At 36.2% G+C, this 20,638-nt stretch overlaps 2 protein-coding genes across 2 annotated transcripts in view; one reads left to right on the forward strand and one right to left on the reverse strand.

The window, feature by feature from the left end:
- The window catches only part of LOC137389846 (A disintegrin and metalloproteinase with thrombospondin motifs 9-like), a 62,205-nt gene extending 54,653 nt beyond the window's left edge, over positions 1-7,552 (reverse strand). The window contains exons 1-4 of the mRNA XM_068075983.1: positions 7,459-7,552; positions 3,967-4,154; positions 2,520-2,603; positions 589-713 (exon numbers count right to left, since the gene is read on the reverse strand). Coding sequence (XP_067932084.1) covers positions 589-713; positions 2,520-2,603; positions 3,967-4,044 — 287 coding nt within the window. The 5' untranslated portion in view covers positions 4,045-4,154; positions 7,459-7,552. The remainder of the gene's footprint in view (positions 1-588; positions 714-2,519; positions 2,604-3,966; positions 4,155-7,458) is intronic.
- Positions 7,553-11,701: 4,149 nt separating this feature from the next.
- LOC137392058 (peregrin-like) overlaps positions 11,702-20,638 on the forward strand; it is a 34,956-nt gene continuing 26,019 nt past the window's right edge. The window contains exons 1-5 of the mRNA XM_068078671.1: positions 11,702-11,823; positions 15,968-16,176; positions 17,446-17,634; positions 17,871-18,026; positions 19,581-19,700. Coding sequence (XP_067934772.1) covers positions 15,982-16,176; positions 17,446-17,634; positions 17,871-18,026; positions 19,581-19,700 — 660 coding nt within the window. The 5' untranslated portion in view covers positions 11,702-11,823; positions 15,968-15,981. The remainder of the gene's footprint in view (positions 11,824-15,967; positions 16,177-17,445; positions 17,635-17,870; positions 18,027-19,580; positions 19,701-20,638) is intronic.

The raw sequence follows: 20,638 nt of genomic DNA on the forward strand, positions 1-20,638 counted from the left end.
GTAGGTTCAGTGCAACGGTTAATCAATCACCGGTTTGAGACAAAGTATCACTTCTTAGTTATGTAATTACTTTTGTCTTCTCCACACACTCTTCTAATGAGCCAGGGTGACCACCTGTTTATGCCGGCAACCGTAAACCAACTGAGTTAGGGCTTTATGGCGTGACTTTGCAAACTTTCAATTCTCCTTACAAATGTACCTAAGTGGTAGCTGAAACTAGCCAATGGCGAGCCAGTCCTCATAAGCAACCGTCTTAGGGACAACTCTCAAGTTTAGACTTCTATCAACAAATTGTTCGGTTCCATTAAACAATCTCGTTCACTTTTTACTATAGAATTATAACAACAAATAATAATATACAACATAGCAATTAATTATATGACATAGTAACATATATAATAATGCCATAATTTCAAGTTACAATAGTCCTAATGCCAAGTTATATATTTAGGAAGTTATAATATCATGATTTGTTATGTTAGCATTACTATCAGAGAGATTTTTATATTGGTGCTGGTAATTACAATTCTATCTATCTCTATACTAATTATTAATATTATTATCTGGTACGTTAATGTGTACATCTACCTGGTCAGAAGCACCGCGGTGTCATAGTGAGTAGGACTGTCATCACTCAAATCATTCTCGCTGTGCTGCCACTTGCAGAAGTTACTCAGCGACTGCTGCGCATCACTAGTAATATTAGGTCCATCCTTTATGAATAGAGATCATTTTGAGTTAATTGCCAAAATGCCTCAAGCCTTTATATCGCAATTGCTGGCAGCCAAAGCTGCAGAGCATCTCTCCTTTTAATAACTTGTAAAATAGACAGGCGATGAGCTAGATAACTATACCTGCGGTAAAGCTTGCAGTTGCTTTGAAGTCCAATGAATAGTTAATGAAGTATTATCCAGTTGACTGAGCTAACCGATAAGTTTAGTTGAACGATTTAAAAAAATTCAGTTATGGCACAATATAGCATCCATTCTACTGCGTGCTGGAAGGAACTCACGGTAATGGTACATTTGAAATACTCACTAAAAAAAGCTTCTATAGCTAGAGCGGACGATGAATATTAGACAACTTTATCGGCGTTCGTCATGCGAGCACACCGATGAAATGTGTCGGTTGCGTAGCCAACGCATTGATGATGTGCTGGCAATGTGTTGTTGATGTATCATCTCGTCGTCTCGACAGAAATAAAATTGATGCGTCTGTGATTGGCCGAAATAGTCATCAACTTTAAGTAGTTAATCGTTTTCATCGCTAACATGATTTTTTCATTGAGCAAAATACAGCTGCGCAAAAACTATTGCTATCCCAAATAATTGATTATAAATGGTACAATTTAAATATTCTAATGGTACTGGAAAATCCCGCAAGAATGTCTTTAGACGACTGAAGCCAACTCTCATTGCTGAATCTATCTGTCAACGCAACACATCATTTAGTAGTGTCAGTTTGAACACAAAAAATGTCTAAACTATGTGTCGGCGATGCATTTCGTCGGTTTTGTAGCCAGATCTTTTAAGTTTCGATTGGGTGATGCCGTGCCTGTAATACGGTGATATGAAGATGCGTTGGCACAAACAATAAATTCTGTATGTGTAACATACTTGTTAAATACTGTCTAGAAGCAAAAGCTTTCTGGTTATTAAAGCTACCAATTTATACGAGATCAGGTGACTATCTCAAAATCTTCATCGAAAACAATTTTTGAGACTAGATTGCACGATGCCGAAAACCGCATAAGAAGTGCCCCTCTGCTACATTATGCAGTGCACCCCCGAGTTACAATGTCCCTGTTATACGAATTTTGTCGAATACGACGGTTTTTCGACCCGCCATTCGACATTTTTTCGCAATACATAATCAACAAAAATTTATTCAAAATTCATATTTGGCAGTTGGTGTGCTGAATACGTCGGAATAGTGAAAACGCCAATATGCTATTCGCCGAAATTTCTCCCACAACGCATGACAGAAATACGATGCTTGCTCTCCCTCTCAGTTCAGCATTCTTTGAGTTTCGTGAATGCTTGATATTGTGTGAGCGAAACGAAAATTAACGCAAAGTAAGCGAAATTGAAAGTTTATTGTGCGTTTTAGCGTTCAATATACTATTTACTATGAACTTTAATTAATTATACATAAATAATCATATAGCTACATATATAACTTGAGGTCGTTAGTCATGGATCCTAAGTTTGACAACGGCGTTAAAGGTAGAAGAAAAATGATCACCATTGCAATGAAGCTAGAGTTACTAGGTCAACTATAAGTTAACTTTAGTTACTAAGGTTAATATACTATTCTGTTACTAATTTTTTAATAAGTACAGTACATATGTAACATTTTGATGTTTTTTACCAAGGAATGTTTGCATTAGATAATTACTATAGGTTTCTATATCGCTATATATGACATTTTCGCCTTATGATCTCAACGCCGTAACGAATTAATGTCGTATGGCAGGGGTGCATTGTATTTTATCCTATCACATGACCATGGCTCCTTACATTTGCGTTGTCTATAATATGAATCTTCACGAGAACCAAATTCACAAAATTTCCGAGAGAGTTGTCCTTGTAGATCTCAGAGGCCTGAAAACAGAATTAAGCACGAATATATCCTCCCTCACACACTCAAGTTGATAAATAGATTATCTAAGGCATCATTGTTCGAATAGTCAATAATGAAAAAGGGCAGTGCAGTAGCATACAGCTGCTGCTCACCCCAAAACAACGGCGCTAACTAAAGCAGGGCTAATTATCTCAACAAAGGTTAACAGTTGGTGTACCTACATTCAGGTAGAGCAGGAGTTCCGTAATTTCTTTATAAGCTAATTTCAAACAAGTCTAGTACAATAGACATAGACAAAACAAATCAATCCACATGTATGTAACTGTTACTGCATCCACATGTATGTAACTGTTACTGCATAGCCTGGTTGAATATTAGCAGGATAGACTGAATATCTTGACAAACTGAAGTTTTAAATATATGTAAGAGAAAGGGGTCTATGACTAGTACTACATATACAGCTGGTAGGATGGGTCACCGCTCAAACCATGTTTCTAAGGCTAGCACTCAGTCAAGATTAAACTAAACATGCCGTAATCATGTACATGTACCATGATAATTATGACTCATGCTTCCTACGACTGCCATCCTGACAAGCAGGGCAGGTGCCCATAATGAATGGTCAGAAAGTGCATGAGGAAACAAGGTTTTTATAACTGACATAACAGTAAGTAAGCTGCAAGAACATAAATTAATTAATTAGCATTTAGGGACAGCAGACTTCATAGGTAACGTTTTTCTAAAACCAAAATTTACACTTCAATTGTTGCGCACTAAAACAAGCTTTTATCAGAAATTGATAAACAGAAATCTTTACCTCTTATAAAGTCTGTTTATACAAGTCCAATTTTGATTTAAAAATTTCTGGCACTGGTTCTAGTAGCTTTAGCTCTAGATCCAATATTATGTTGAGGTCTTTTTGTACTCACTTTTTTGACATTTGGAAAATCCCCAAAAAAAGAGATGTCTCCTATCGTGATAATTTTCTTCATGCACCATAAAACAGAAAAGGATAGCTGATGACAAACCATTGAAAAAACATTAAAAATAGTGAGCTTGTATAAAGCAGAACAATAAAAACAATAATGTGTTTGGTCAGCCTGTGTAACCAAAGCATCCCTATGATGCTAGCTGCTGCAGGACAGCATTGACATTGACCTAAAAATATTGACACGCGTAACCAACCCTTTCCTTACAGGTAATTAAGCACCAACAAACTGCTTAATGAAACTTGGAAAAGAAGGTTCTTGTTGCCCCCTAAAATCTGTTTTGAGCTGGAGTAAAGTCATCAGCCAACTATGAATATAATTGGACCAAATCAGCACTTCACTGACATGGCAGTGAAGTGAAAAAAGTAAAAAAATGAAATGTTCTAGAACTTACCACAACAAAGAGAGATTGAATGTATCGTTCTAGACCGGCCCCGTGGTAAGCAAGCATAGAGCTGTCAGCAGCTATCATAAGCTCTAGCGTATGTTCTCGTGATACTGTCCTCTTCCTTCGCGAACGCGTGGGTGACTCTAACTTTTTGAATGGGTCGGTCTCGTTGTACACCTCAAAAAATGCCTCTTCTACAAACCCAAACAACAAAGGAAATGTCATGCAACATGTGCAGAAGGTTCTACCATTAATTAGTTTATTAGCTGTTAGTATAAGATAGTTTTGGTGTGGGGCTGACTTCACTTGGAAAACAAATTGAAACATAGATTCAGATACAAGAAGGTTTATCTTTCCATTTACCAAAGAGCTTTTTGTCTCGTATACCTACACCATTCAGTACTATTAAACTATTCTGTACATGACTAAAGATACGGCCACACGTAACGATTTTTTTTTCATTTCGACTGAAATCATGAAATGAATGAAAAACAAAGAAACATTCGGCCAAAATTCACAGAATTGTCAGAGCTGTGCTTGCACACCGAAATCGTCGACAAAACGCTTTCAATTGGCTAAACAAATTATTAGCGAGCACGATTATAGCAGCTTTTGCAATTTATATAGCCCGGAGCACATTTCGCGACATGCAAGAAAAATAATAACGCAATTCGCCAGAGTAAACACGATGCAACTGACTTGATTGCGCTAAAGATGGCAACTCTTTCTACAACGGAACTTTTGCTGCTAAAAAAGAACTTTTTATTATTAACCCTTTCGAGGGCGAATTTTCAGGACTATATCAGACCCCCCTGGGTGAATTAATTTTCCGGAAAATCAATTTCTTTTAAAAAGTTTATACACTCTTTTGTATGTTATTATGTGCATATATCTACTGTATGTATAAACGTGCATATGTATACATGTATATGCCCAAATGTATATACAGTCAAACATGGATAACTCGCCCTCGGATAGCTCGAACACATGGTTAACTTGAACGGTTTTTTTGGTCCGTTCCCATGTAATGATAAATTGCTTTAGATAACTCGGCCTCAACTTTGTTAACTCGAACATTTTCTTGATCAACGGCTACCGAAACGGTTGTTATCGCTTTAGAAAATCACCTTATTCCAAGCCATAGAGGTAAACCTTAACTTTCGTAGTTTATAGGCGTCGTTATTACCATCATCGGCAAAATATTTTTGTCAACGACTTTTCTAAAGGTTTGGTGAAATTTGATTTTTATCAAACATTCGCTTAGCGATGGCCCTTCGGATGCAAGGGAAAGTGAGGTAACCTTCGCATGAACTTCAAGAAAAATCGGCAAAATTGATCTTGGTTAAAACGCTCAAAAGAAAAAATGCCTTTTCTTTTGAGCATTTCAACAGCGATCAAGTTTTGCCAATGTCAATCTAAAAAAACGTCCTGGCAATAACATCACCTCAAACAACAAACCAATCTCAAGTGATAGAAAAATCTCTATACTTTTTGATAAATTTTTTTAAAATTTTACATTAGAAGCATTTAATTTGAAACAAGCCATTTATGCTTTTGATTTATATCATAGTTTGTATATGTACATGTATCTACTAATAAATAAATAAATACATGGACTTGTGACAGTGCTCTGATAACTTGAACGCCCTGACAACTCGAACACTTTCGCTCGGTCCCGTGAAGTTTGAGTTATCCATGTTTGACTGCATATATCTGTATATTATAAATGAATAACATTGTATAACATAAAAATATTTATATATGTGGATCTACCAAGATAAATTTATATATTGTATATATTTTATGATACAAGTGTACACTCAAATAAGCCCTATTTATGTATGATATATCCGATAGCACTCTCTTTTACAAAGGCCTACATCACAGTCTTTGCACCATGTGCTTATTCTCGTCTTTTTGTACCCATCACACAGCATCGACTGGAGTAAATACTCGACCTGTCACTGCTACAAACTGATGAATTGTAGGAGATTTATCTCTCTTCATATTGGTAATATTCTTCCAAGCACTGGCATCACCCTCACACACCTCATCATTATTACTGTTACCGGCTTCTTCATCAATATCACTTTCAGATTTAAAATCATTCCAACCACAATTTGAATCTGATTAACCATCATCTCTGGCTACTAAATCTAAAAAGTCACTGGCAGCTGTGATTTTCTTAGTAACTCTGGTACTAGTACTTGCCGAATTAGAATAATCTCGGAGAGTTCTCTTAGAAGTCGCCATGACGATAAACTAAATTAAAATTCTCGAAGCTTTCAGTAAATAACGGCTAAAGCAGAACCAAAAAGAAAATAGTTTACAAATTATTTAGAACAATTTTCTAATTTTTTGCGCAAATTCTATTCATTTATCACTGCTTAAAACGATCGTTTTGTGCAAATGGAAAATTTATTTTGGAGGGTAACCTAAGTCAATATATTGTAGCTTGCCATCGGTCGAAAAAGTAAACAAAAAACAGCATTTAGCTAACCAAAAACCGCAATAAAAGGGATATGTTACTATGGTGACAAAAATGTCGCTCCGCCCATTTGAAGGAGTAGCGCGAAGCATCAAAAACGTCGCTTTGCCCGCGAAAGGGTTAAATAACGATTAGTAGCCATAGTGTCCGAACGACAAAGAATCAACAATAGCGCAATTTAGGCAGTTGCATCGTATGTAGTATGTTGAATTGCGCTGGTACTTTTATTGTGTGTTATCTACGTGTCGTGGACAATATAAATTGTAAAAGCTGCTAGAATCGTGCTCGCTAACAGTTTGCTTAGCCAATTAAAAGCGTTTCATTGACAACTTCGGTGTGCATGCACAGCTCAGACAAATCTAAATATCGTAACTTTCATCAAAGGCCACAAAGCGATCCATTTGACATTTAACTGACAAAACAGCAAACCGACTACATTTTATAGAAGCAACCAAGATAATGGAGCATAAACTGAAACTTGGAGCTCTGAATGAAGCTCTGAGTATCTGCAGCGAAAAAAGCGTTGATAAACTGAACCCTCAAACTACTTAGTGCATGAGTGGAAATTCCAATCTATACTAGATCATTCTACTAGTGCTATCCTGCGTGATGCCTGGACACGACAGACTGTTTATAAACAGCAATAAACAAATGAACAGAGTCACACATGTCTTTTTGCGTTGTGTATTGTACCGAAACACATTCACTCACTCGGTGTGGCTGTGTACCACAAGCCCTGTCAGAGTGGCGTAAGCCATTCTTCGCCATTGGCGTGATAAGCTTTTAGCAGGGAATAACATCGATATGATGAGAAATTGTTGTTACATACTGACAGCACCCGGTACCCTCAGTGTGTTTTTCTTACTCTCTAGACTCTCTCTTCATTAAACGGTCGTTAAAACAATGTATCGCTGTTTTACAAAACAAAGACCCATTCAGCAAGGTAATACTGTTGGCCGACAAGTGAATATCTTACGACATGTGTTTGCCGCCGTGAAAGTCCATTGTACCTGAAGTGTTTGTAGCACAACTCGCGTGACTTTCCGTACTTGAAGCTTCCCCGTGTTTTCTGTCAGTTGAGTTGCGAGAGCCTAAATGGCGTCTGTATATAGTATGATGAGCTGGTTGATTTTCTGCTCCTTTGGTTGGTTCCAAATGATATTCATGCTCATCCGCTAAGAAGGATGCAACCTGCCAAGATGATTATTACTGTTGAAGATGAACTTTCACAAAGTTTTAGTAGATTTTATCAGAAAGTACCAGTATTTTCTATCATTTTTGACTGTTTTCGGTGTTTGAGGTTGTCTGGCTGCCAAGATGTTTATAGATTAAAATCTATAACACTTCGCGGTTAAAATGCTCGGATCAAGTGAAGGTGCGATTATGAAGTCTATAGTTGCAAAGACTGACAGAATAGAGACGCATAACGCTGCAACTTAAACGCAATAGCCGATATCAACTGTAGCAACTAGAGACGTTATTTCGGACATACTTTTCTTGTGAGTGTTTTGATTGCGATCAAGTTTTATTGATTTTAATCTTGAAACATTCTCGCAGTCAGGTCACCTCAAACATCAAAGAACAATCGCAAATGATAGAAAAAATACTGATACTTTCTAATAAAATCTACTAAAGTTTTTGTGCAAGTTGAACTTTAATAGAAGCAATGGATAAAGCTGTATGGCTTGCGCAAAATCCATCACAATTTTATCTTTTGCAGCTGAAAATTCAAGTTCAAACGAGCACTTTGAGAAATATATACAGTATAGTGTTTATCAACCAATTTTTAAATGTAAAAATATTAAAAAAGGGCACCTACTGACAACAAAAATTAACTGTATCAAAAGAAAGCAGTTATAATAAAATCTTATTATAACTGGTAGTGTGTAACTCAAATACAAAATATGATTTTAATAGATTTACAAACCATAATATAGGTAGTTGCTAGACATTATCATGAACTTTTCTCAACCATGTTCCTGAAACTTCGATCTATGTGCAACTTGATTAAAAGACATTATTATAAAGGTCGACTATTGAAAAGTATGTTTGCTTCTTATGGTTTCACGAAAATCTTTATTGCAGTTTTCACTGGATTTTGGAGAAAACCATTGCATCAAACGAGATTCAAACATTTGAGATTTGCCTTAGTAGATCGACGCTCTAACACCTGCACCACCCGACCGGTTGGCCACAATATGGAATAGCTGTGGAAATAGTTATTACACCTGACGATATCTCACAGCACTGGATAGCCAGGGTACTAATATGAATAGAAACTGAAATTAGTCTTTATATTTACTGTTCACATCATTCTGTTTTTATAATCTTTAACTTCGCCTAACATTTCTGACTACAGCAGCCTATGAAGTATTATCCAGCTGTAGAAGGGCTTTACAACAATGACTTTTAATCTAATCTCCCCGAGATAACCTCTAAGAAAACAGTACGCCCAAAAAACCATTGAAAAAACAATGCCGAATTAATTAATAGTTACTCCTGAAGCTGTACAAAGCGGCACATGGAAGAGATTAGATGAAGGCGGAGTTGCTAAGACAGCCCACTCATTGAAAGACAATGCAGTCTAGGATTGTGTGTAAAATGATTGCACAGAAATTCAGTTTGTAGCGCAATGGGGAGTTGAGAAGATTTAGGTTTGGTGCCACGAATAGTAAAACTGGTGTCGGGCTGTCAACCAAGCTATTCAAAACTCGGCTACAATTGAATCTCAAAAACTGAGCTTCTATATACTTCCAAGTTTTTCAGAAGTAGGACAACAACCATCACAAATCTTTACATTTTTGTTTGTTAGTTGATTTCTCCGATTTTAAAACTACTCAGTAATCTCAGTTTTAGAGCAGAAGCTGGTCCGAGATGGCCGATCATAAGACCAAGTTAAACGTCTTAGAACAGAAATGGATTAGTTAAAACTGAAACTGGATTAGTCTAAAACTATCGAAGATCTATTTTCACAATAACTCCAGACCAAATTATAAGCATCTTATAACAACGAGGAAGGTTGACAGCATCGAGAGAAAATGTATTCATTAAAGCCTATCTAGCTTAAGAAATCATTAACATTTTGTTAACATATACAACTATAATCGGTGTTCTACTTACAGTAGCAATTCATTCCATTACAACGTGTACATTGAACTGCAATAACTGTCTCAAACTTGAAAAATATTATTTTTTGGAGGCGTCTTGACATACCTTGCAGACTAGAAGAAGAGTTACAAATACTAAACACCCAAACACGGGTGGCCATTAAAAATGTCGGATTCATTTAATACGAGTGAACATCATTTTGTACACAAGTTCATAAGGTACTAAGGTACTTACCATTATTGTTGAACCATTCAACTCCGCGTATCCGACTTGTCTCGGCTTGTCATTCGCTATTACTAGATAATACGTGTCAGTTGCAGTGAAGTTGTCACTATCCACAGAAGTCCTAGGATGTGACAGCGATGGTATAAGCGAACTGGTGTTGGAAGTTTGCACAATAAGATTTTGAGTCGATGAGTTCTGTGTTGCCATAAGATATAAACTGAATATTTGATTATACGCTTTGAATTTGTAATGTAAATGCTCCGCTAGATCGTAGCTTCTTTTGGTCCTAGAGAGATTTTCTCGATGTGGATGTATTTGTATTACTTCTTTTTCCAAACCTACAAATAATATAATAATATAATATAAATAATATTGTATCAAATTCAGTAGCACAGAAAGTAGCCTTTAGTTGTGGTTCTGAGGAGAAAGGAATTCAATATGATGAATCCATTTATTGCAGACCTTAGAGATATCCATATGTACAATACGGTACAGATATTATACATTGCTTTATATCTAAGCGTAAACAATTGTGGTTAATATCTATCAGTGTATAATCGTATGCATCTGTCTAACAACAGACTTTGCTTTCAGAAAATTATATACGGCTGGATTTTTTCTGCAAGAGAATGCAATGCAGCCAGCCAATATCCGCAGTGATTAGTCAGCCAGTCTGTGGGCTGCCGAATAAATTTCTAAACAGAGATTACTAGGAAAATTACAACAGGTTAAATTTTTGTACATGCTTGCTTACATTACAAACACCGGCCTACACGCTAGTCTAAATTTGCTTATGTTAACGACACAGAGCAGGTGATATACATTGCAACAAATGTAATTTGATTATACATAAGGGGTACATACCATTAAACCATTGATGCTGTGGATGGAGCGTATCATCTCTGCAGAATACAATTGCTTCTTTTTTACAAATTATAAGACTAGCCAGATACACCAGCCACCTGTAAAGTTTGCGAACATGCATACCGATCTGTCCTAACCAAACACATGAGATATAACCAACTTTCTCCTTAAAGCTAGTCGGTATTGCTCACGACAATCGAGTGTGATGCATTCAAGCTTTCTCCTTTTCCTGCCAACTCTCTTAGCGGGTAAACCCGGAAAGAGATTTGGTAGCAGAAACTATAACCCCAAGAGCAAAGCAGAGAAGGTTTTCTAAGCCGTTCATCCAACCTCCCAACTGAGGGTATCAGATGGAGACCTTTTCACAACCTTCCCTCAATCGTCTTCTCCAGCCTCTTTGCAAATCTTTGCTCAGTCTGCTGTCAGGCTGATGAACGAGTCTAGTTGTGTAAGCTATTCTAGAGGCCTTATTGGCCAATCGCTGGGCCAATCCAAGTTTCTTTGCTTACATGTAGAAGACATCCCCTGTGCGGGTCGGTTTTTCCTCGAAGAAATACAGTAACTGCAGGCGGGGTTTCTCGAGGCATACCTATAACCACATTTCAATACCCATACAGTACTCAGTGCGGAGGTATGTTACCCCGAAACCAATGTAGGTTCACGAGCTACTATTCTTACCGCTGTCGATTCGTAATATTTATGAGGCAAATGTTTGGATTTTTGGTATGATACTAATTCAAAATTACGATTGTAAAAATCTTTCATGCAGTTTTTCGTAACAAAAGCTTTTAAATCAAAGAAGAAAAATGTTAAACGTCACAGAACAAGTTTGAGATACAAAACGCTTGATGTTTAGAGTTAATTTTTCTTGGATAAAAAGGTAAATGTATTACGAGGGTATCAGTCTTCGAAGTTTGACAGCACGAAAACTTTTGTCAGAAAGAACGGGCGTCTGTTAAGTGCAATTTCTCTTTAATGTACGAGTATATGACCAATAACGAAACTACTTATCGGTCATATTAAGCATGCGCGTAGATTGTTTCCGACCTATCGTCCGAAGACTAGAGTTGTGTTTCTTACATTACCGCGAAGCGCTTTATTTATTTATGGATAGGTTGCACAACGCCTTTTGCGTGTATTTTGATGCACACTGATGCGTGGGTCTCACTATTGCTTGAGTAAGAAACTCTATTGCTATCTTAATCATTAATTTTTCGTTTCTCAGTTGGTTGAAATTAACAAAGACCATTTCTTTATTACATATTTGTTATTTACGATGTACGAAAATCTTCAAAATGCAATATAATCTTTAATACAATAATAAAACAGCTGAGTCTTTGTTTATGACAATAAATGTTTTTGAGCAAATGCTACTACTGATATCAACTCAGAGAAAACGGTTAACGTTATGCGTTATAGACATTATGAACATTGGATTGAAAGTTACTATTTCATTCCTTAACTAATTGATGAAAGGTGAGTACTTGTTTATGAGTCATGTGACCTGACTTGAAAAATTCAAAGTAGCATGTAAGCTAGCTGGTAAAAACCTTACTGTTGGATGATCAGTAGATACTTGTGGAATAGGTGGTATTCAATTTATATAAAGTCGCTCATCAAGTTTTGCTTAGTTTAAGATGAAAAATAAAAGAAAACAAGGTGTTGGTAATTATAAGTAATTATTTTAAAAGTTTGTGTCATAAAAATGGCACACTAAGCGTTTCAAATTAGTAGTTTGTTTGTTTGTTTGTGAATATTATTTATTGAGGTTTTCATGAGAAAATAATGTTCTGTTGACCTCATAATTAAAAATTAAAGCTAATATAATGTGGTATAATATGATAATTGAGAATAAAATTGATAGCGGCTACAATAATATGATTTCTATAAGAGGATAATAAGATCGTTGATTGAGCTGAGTATATACATATACATATATATATACACACACACACATATATACATATACATACATACATATATATATATACATATATACATACATATACACACACATATACAGTGTACATACATATGCACGCTGAGTTGATTGAGTATTTAGATTCCAAGTTAGTAATTATTAGTATGGTCATTTTTTAAAAAATTTTAACGCGGGTGACACAATACTCTACTATTCTTATGTCAGCTATGGTTGTAAAGTGACAACCGATGGTTTTTAATAATTTTAATTCAATGTTGTTAGTATACCAGTGTTAGTAAATAAAATATAGAATGGTCAGTAGTCACAGTATGGCCAGTTAATCAATATCAAATGACAGCTCATTCACAGGATCTAATACCTCTTCTTTCATAATCTTGATAGCGTTATATTTAAAAGATTGTCTGCCATAGTTCTTATTAATAGATGGTGTTATTAATGAGCATTGCGATCTTAGGCTTATTTGGTGTCTCTCACTATCCTCTTGAATATATTTGTATAGAGCACTGGCCACTGTAGCTACCTCCACTTTGCCTATCAACTGCCTGTAAAAGAAAGAACGCCGACTGGCGAGAGTATGTAGGCCCAATAATCGACGACCATCAGTTACTGAGAAGGATTTAGGTGCTTTGCATATTACTCGCACCGCTTTATTTTGGCAAGCCTCAATTTGGTCTGAATGACATTTACCAAGAAACATAAACAAAGTAGCACAATATTCAAGACGACTTCGGACTATTGAAGTATATATTAATTTAGCATCTTCAACAGACAAAAGATGTCGAATCTTACGAAGAGCATATAAACATTGTTTTGCCTTGGTCACTGTTAGTTTTATATGCGTATTGAAACCAAAATTTGCATCAATTGTGACCCCAAGTAATTTTATATTGTGTTCAATTTGGATTTCAGTGTTGCATAGCTTCAAAGTTCTATTATAATCAACTGCTCGATTCGAGAAAATAATAAATCGTGTTTTTTCAACACATAGAGATAACCCATTAGATAGGTACCAGTTTTGCATTCTATTAAATTGTTCTATTGATAGCATCTGAGAATCTATCTGAGTACTTGCTGAAGAAATAATTACTGTATCATCTGCATAGGAGTAAGCGTTTGGATTTTTATCTAGCATGTCATTAACCATCATGTTAAAAAGTAAAGGCCCTAAAATAGATCCTTGAGGGTATAGTAGTTGGGTATATACAATACATAGAAGTTATTATTCATTAGTGCATTAGCTTATGCTAGTGTAAAAAAAAGCACAATTCACTGCCTTTCTAACTCTGCATCTCCATGCTCATTTCTATCATCAATCATCAAACTTCAACTCTTTTTGGGCAAAACACTTTAGTATTGCTCTACATTTTAGTTTGATAATTCAACTAGGCCCTACTTCTAAACACATGATACAGTATTAATGCCTCTCTTTACAAATGAAAACTTATCAAGCTATATATTTCTATATTTTTAATAAGCAAAATAAATTTCTAACATACCAAATCTGTGCTGTATTTTTAAACTTTGAAAAATTGCAAGTTATTGATTTGCAAAGAAAATTAATTTGAAAAAGGAGTGAGTTATATAATAGGCGTGCCAACAAGTTTAGCTAGCAATAGCTGCAAACACCACCTTTTTTACTCACTGATCTTAGCGAGTAAGGCTTATTTACTGTTTTATACGGTAAAAGAAGTGATAGAGGTACACAAAGTAACTTTAAATCTAGCATCAATAAGTCTGAAATGGTTATAAATATTTTATTGTATTTATATTGTTGACCATTTAGTTAAAACTGCCTCCGATTCTTCACCTTCACTTATGACACTGAAATATTTGAAAAATTTCTCTTTATGTCAAAAGTTTCTTTGGATGTATTCAAATATTTGCTTAAAATTTACTTCATGTTAGAAACATTCTAATCTTGAAATGATTGTAAATGGATATTCGACTGTATACAGCTACATGTATTTTGATATGCCGGAGATTTGATCTTCTACTCCTTTTGCTGGCTTCAGATAATATTTCTGTTCAATCGCTATTGATTATTAATTTTCATAGTAATGGACTATGTTGTATGTTTTGAACATTGTCCTTTACAATTTCATTTTCTGTAGCCGAGTTTTAACATAAATACTTTGAGAACTGTAGTGTTCGCCAATCTCTTTTTAAATGCAAGTCTCAAAAAGAATACCTACTGACAACAAAATTAAATGGTATTAAAATGAAGGGCATGAATTTTCTGTATAACAGGCATTGTCAAGATATAATATCAAGTATGTAACTGAAATATAAAGTGTCATAGTAACAGACATCAAATCCTAATATACTGTAAAACATCTATTTGAATGTCATGGCGCTCTATTCTCCAACCCTTCCTTTTGCAGTGACGTTTTAGTAGAGGTGATGTTCAAATAGAGAGTGGTGTTGTATTTTTCCAATAGATCGTCAGAATTTTAAGAAGTTAAATTTAAAGCTTTTATGGGTGAAGCAAGTGCTGCCTATATTTTGTACTCTCATTCAATCGAAACAACATAAAGCCTTTAGGGTGCAATAAATCTGCTATAACTTAGCTCCAATTTGTCATAAATCTCTAAATAAATATATGTTGGAAAGCTGGAAAATATCCTTATTAATTGATATCTATTGCTTGCAATTAACATTTGATGATCTTAAAGTGTGCTTTGCAATTTGTTGGTGCTTTCAATTTTTTGTTTCATTCTAAATTTGTGAGCATATTTTTATTTTATAATTATATTTCACAATGTTGCATTAAAGCTCATTGCATTCATTGATATGTTTGCTACAGTTTGCAGCCAAAACTGGCTTTTTATGTGCAATAAAAGAGAAGTTACGAGCATTGCTCCATTCTAAGCTGTGTTTATATAAATGCAATGATACTACTAAATAATATGCTATTAAACTGCAAGTTAATAAATTATATATATAATAATAATCTATCAAGTGCTACAAATATATATTCAAGAACAAGTGACATAAACCATAATTATAATACATGCAAAAACAAAAATGAAGATTTTTTAAACAAAATTATTTGCCTCATTTGCTCAGAAGGTTGCGTTCTGGTTGTTGCTTTCGTATAGAACCATTTCATCTTCTGGCTGTTCAATACCTTCCACAGTGTCCGCTGACCTCAATTTTTTTAATTAAACAGTGGTGCTCTATTTTTCAACCCTTCTATAGTAGTGGTCAAATAGAGGTGGCGTTCAAATAAATGTGGCGTTTAAATACAGGTTTTATGGTAGATATTAGAGTCTGTTTCATAAGGGTTTATAATTTTTGCAACTCGAGTTTGTGTCAATCACTGTAAAAGGATTTAGCCTGCATCCTTGGAAATAAGATTTTATTGAGAATGTTTCTTGTAGAAGTTCGGTAGCTCATGATGAAATATGACTTTGATGTGAAAACATTTTGCAACAACCTCAAAGCTACCAAACCACCTTACGAGTGCCCAATTCCGGAATGTAAAAGAACATACAAAAGTTGGTCTGGTATTCAGTTTCACATGCTCAACTTTGACCATGACAACCCTGATAGTGGGTCCTCTACTCCTGTACCAAGCTGCGGAAAGAAGGTAACTTACTTTTGGCTTTGCTGACATTAGATTATGTGGGTAGAACTAGAGTGAATATCGCTCAAAGAATACTGGTAAATAAAGATAATTTTCATATTGTATTGTTTACTCTAAGTTAGCATTCTCTTAGTAGTTAGAGAATCTCTACAAGTAACAAATAATGCTTCCCAATAAAACATATACTGACCACCAAACACCACATGGTAATTAATTACTATGTGGTGTTTAGTAGCAATACGTGTTTGATAGCGAAACATTATTTGTTTATTGATAATTTCTAATTCACATTTTGTACTGTTTTACTGTACTAAAAGGTTTTGTAGCAGTACGATCATTGCGCTGCTTCAAGTAGCTGGCTCTTAAATAGGGTTGGCTTCTGGCTGGATGCTTCTAGCGCCGCAAGACATGCTGGGTCTCTTGACGTGTTGGGTCTCTTGATGACCCAACACATCAAGAGACCCAGCACGTCAAGAGACCTAGCATGTCAAGAGACCCAGCACGTCAAGAGACCCAGCACGTCAAGAGACCCAGCACGTCAAGAGACCCAGCACGTCAAGTGACCCAGCACGTCAAGAGACCCAACACGTCAATAGACCCAACACGTCAAGAGACCCAGCACGTCAAGAAACCCAGCAGGTCAAGAGACCCAGCAGGTCAAGAGACCCAGCACTTCAAGAGACCCATCACGTCAAGAGACCCAGCACGTCAAGAGACCTAGCACGTCAAGAGACCCAGCACATCAAGAGACCCAACACGTCAAGAGACCCAGCACGTCAAGAGACCCAACACGTCAAGAGACCCAACACGTCAATAGACCCAACACGTCAATAGACCCAACACGTCAAGAGACCCAACCCGTCAAGAGACCCAACACGTCAAGAGACCCAACACGTCAAGAGACCCAACACGTCAAGAGACCCAACACGTCAAGAGACCCAGATAAGATTAGCCTAGGTTGCAATCCACCTAGGCTAATTCACCTAGGATTAGCCTAGGTGGATCACCAAGGCTATTCCACCTAGGTATATGTTGAATGCTTTGAGCTCTGCTGTATGTCATACCGGCATGTTAGGTATTCTTGTCCTATTCAATAGTGAATTAGATTCTAACGGTTCATGACAAAACATGTTTTGACAAGGTTTCTACATTATTTTGAGTTGTTCTAGATTGTTTGGTGATTGCAAGCCTTGTTATGCTCACCAAGTAAAAGTAGATAAGTCCTGTGTGGTGTCGAGTTGTTTACTTATTTCAAAAGATAATTAATTTCAGGGTTTGTCTAGCGCAAAGAAACGAGGAAAGTTTCACAAGGGCAGAAGGTCACCTCTTCCACCAGAATCCAGTGCAAATTCTCACCGGGAAACACTGACCTACGCAGAGGCACAGCGTCTAGTTGAAATCGATATAAATGGAAAGTTACGCCGGATCAATATTTTTGAGCCTCTAAAAATCGTAACTAAGGTGAGGTGCTGGTATGGAATTATGGCGCTGTAGGGGCGTGGCTGCAGCTGCGCCTAATACTAGTCCTTAAATTCCCATAGCAGGTTTGCGACTTGTGTGCTTGCGTAAGCACTTACCATATCTGGAAAAGTTGTTTAAATGTTACAACATTCATATTGATGCGATTTATACAATGCACTCATGACTGATGGTTTGTTGTAAGTTATAAGGTGAATGTAAGGTCAGTCTTTTTCTAGACATGCTGCAAGGAGGAGACGGTTAACCCTGTTGAGGATGTTAAGGTTGAAACACCCAAGTCAACTCCAGTTACCAAGAAAAAGAGTCAGAAGGACTGTCAAAGCTCAACGAAGAAACCCCCATCACCATACAAGCTCCCCGAAGCTCACTTTAAGGTAGCCTTGTAGTCACGCTTTCAGTTTTCTATCAGGCTAACTCTATTTTCTCACTCGTATGGCTTATTTGGTTTGTCTGCATAAGTTGCTGCAGTACCATATTGCTTAGCATCGTATTATGACTGACAAAGCATGAAGAGGGCGGTCTATCTGTTTTGGGAGGTCAGGTTTTTATTGGTGAGTTGGCAGGTCATGAGTTTGACATTTTTAACCGAATATGTTGAAGGGCCGGTTTGAGCTCAACCTTACTACGTCCCATTTCTAAAGTGCCTAAGTTGGTGTTCTGGTTTCATTGTTTTCTCTCACAGAGCAGTTACAGTGAAACAGAATTTCACTATAAAATCGATCAAATTTTATGATTACAATTTAAAACTAAAATCACTAACCTTGGCCTATATTTCCTAGAAGGCTATTTCCTGCAACCTTCGACGAAGTTCAATTGCCACTTTTATCATATACTAGTACACTCGGCAGTCCCCTGCACCATGAGAGATCGTCACGTGTAATCAGTATTCACATAATTAACTCTTTGGTCACCAAATTAATTTCTTTACCAGGACATAATTATGTTTTCGGTAAAACCTAACGTTTTTCATAGTTACATATTCAATAAAACCTAAAAGGGGCATGTATAAATTGTCGTAACTCTTGAACCACATAGTGGATGAAAAATATTTTGATACCAAATTAATCATCATACAATTTTACCTTAGCTGATGCCATGAAAAATACCACAAATGCGTTACAGAATGAGAACGAACACTTTTTCGACCATTTCGAAAAAGCCATGGGCATGTCCGAGTCGGGTGATTTATCAATGTTATCACTGTTTATGACATTATTATTACAGATGAAATATGAATAACAACTTTCGGTAGTGCTATTGTTCAATAACAATCACCCAAACTCCATGAATCTAAAATTAGTAAAAATTCATAGCTGTAATGCGTCTAACATGACTGGCCATTGCTAATAATAAATTGCAATAAAAAATAAAAGATTTTGCAAAGCAAAACTACACTCAGGATGGGTTGTTAACATATTGTTATTGGCTCAACGTGCGCAGATAATTGTTTCCTTTCGGTGATGTACAGATATGATAGGGCAATTTAGTGGTGAAGTGGTTGGTGTGCTGGACTGTATATCGAAGTACCGAGTTTAACTCCACATCGAGGCAATTTAATTTATAGCGCTCTTATCGTGGCTCCGGACCGACACTGTTTTTCTTACAGTATGGATTACAAATCTGTTTTAGTTACTACTATGTTGGTTTAAGGCTGGTGCACATCTTATTGCCGTATGTCGGCGTTTTCCTTTCGGTGTTCATCGTCGATTATGTTAGCCGTAAAGCGATGGCATCGATGGAGCAATGCAGATGCATCGGGAAATTTTGCAGCTGTCAAACATTCCCGATATTTCGCCGAGCATCGATGACCATCTGTACAACATGAACCATTTCGGCGATAGCAATTCGCGATATAGTGTGAACCGGCCATAAATAGTATATTTAGTGCTACCTACTAACTTTTATGGCTTAATAACTGTAAACTGCAGGTATTGGATGATTACGTAAAGCCCTCCAAGACTCATACAAAGCAGTCGGGATTCTTCAGATACATAGAGAAGACTGCAGAGGAGTTGGATGATGAGGTAGAGTATGACATGGATGACCAGGTAAGTTCAGTTACCTTTAATTTATAATTTTGTGATGTCTTTTAGTTACGTTGCACATGAATCAGAGGTGATTACTTGTGTATAGGTCATGTAAACTTGCTCAAAGCAAAAATATTTTACTGTTAATTAATGTTTTTTCCTTGGTATTAGTAGGCTAGTCAATATTGGCGGAATGGGTTTGCAAGTCACTTATCAAATTTTTCTATGGTTAAGGTTTCAAATGATACATGTAATTAAAATAAACAATATGTTGGCATAATAATTTATATGTAATTATTTTAATACCCATCACTAAACTGTTGTTTCTAATTTTTGAATATCAGCTTGCAATCACATTAAGTGTAGTTTGAGTGTTTTTACATGAAATGTTCAGGGGCTCTGAAACATCATATTTCAAACATTGTGATCCCCAAAAGTAGTGAAATCTTACACAGGGCACGTCATGTGAATAGCAGGAGTTATCCATACAAGTAGTAGCTAGACTCGCCACATTATTAACGCCGTATGTTACGGGTTGGCAGGCTTTAGATTGGTTTCTTTATGCAAGTAAGAGGTCAAGCAGTGTTGCAATTTTACCATTTGTGGCACACTGCAACAATGAACTCTCTCAAATTGATTAAAATCGTTTATGTTTCACGCCGGGTTTGATAATGCCGAGTGTTGATTAGGTATTCCAAAGAGGGAAATTGGATTTATTGTTGGATGGATGGATCTAGGGTATGTAACTTAATTTTTTCATTGTTTGGTGTAAATATTTTCACTCGATCCTCAAACAGGTTACAAATTTTAGCTTTAAATTCAAATTACCCTAGCTTAATGCCCGGGTGATAATAAGTCTTTGCGCATAAAGTTTATTTGTATTTAACATATAACAACAGTTGCCATTTTAACTTTCAAACTTCATATTTTGAGAAAACTGTTTTGTGCAATTCAAATAA

This window comes from Watersipora subatra, chromosome 3 (genome assembly GCF_963576615.1).
Source record: "Watersipora subatra chromosome 3, tzWatSuba1.1, whole genome shotgun sequence".
Lineage (NCBI taxonomy): Eukaryota > Metazoa > Bryozoa > Gymnolaemata > Cheilostomatida > Watersiporidae > Watersipora > Watersipora subatra.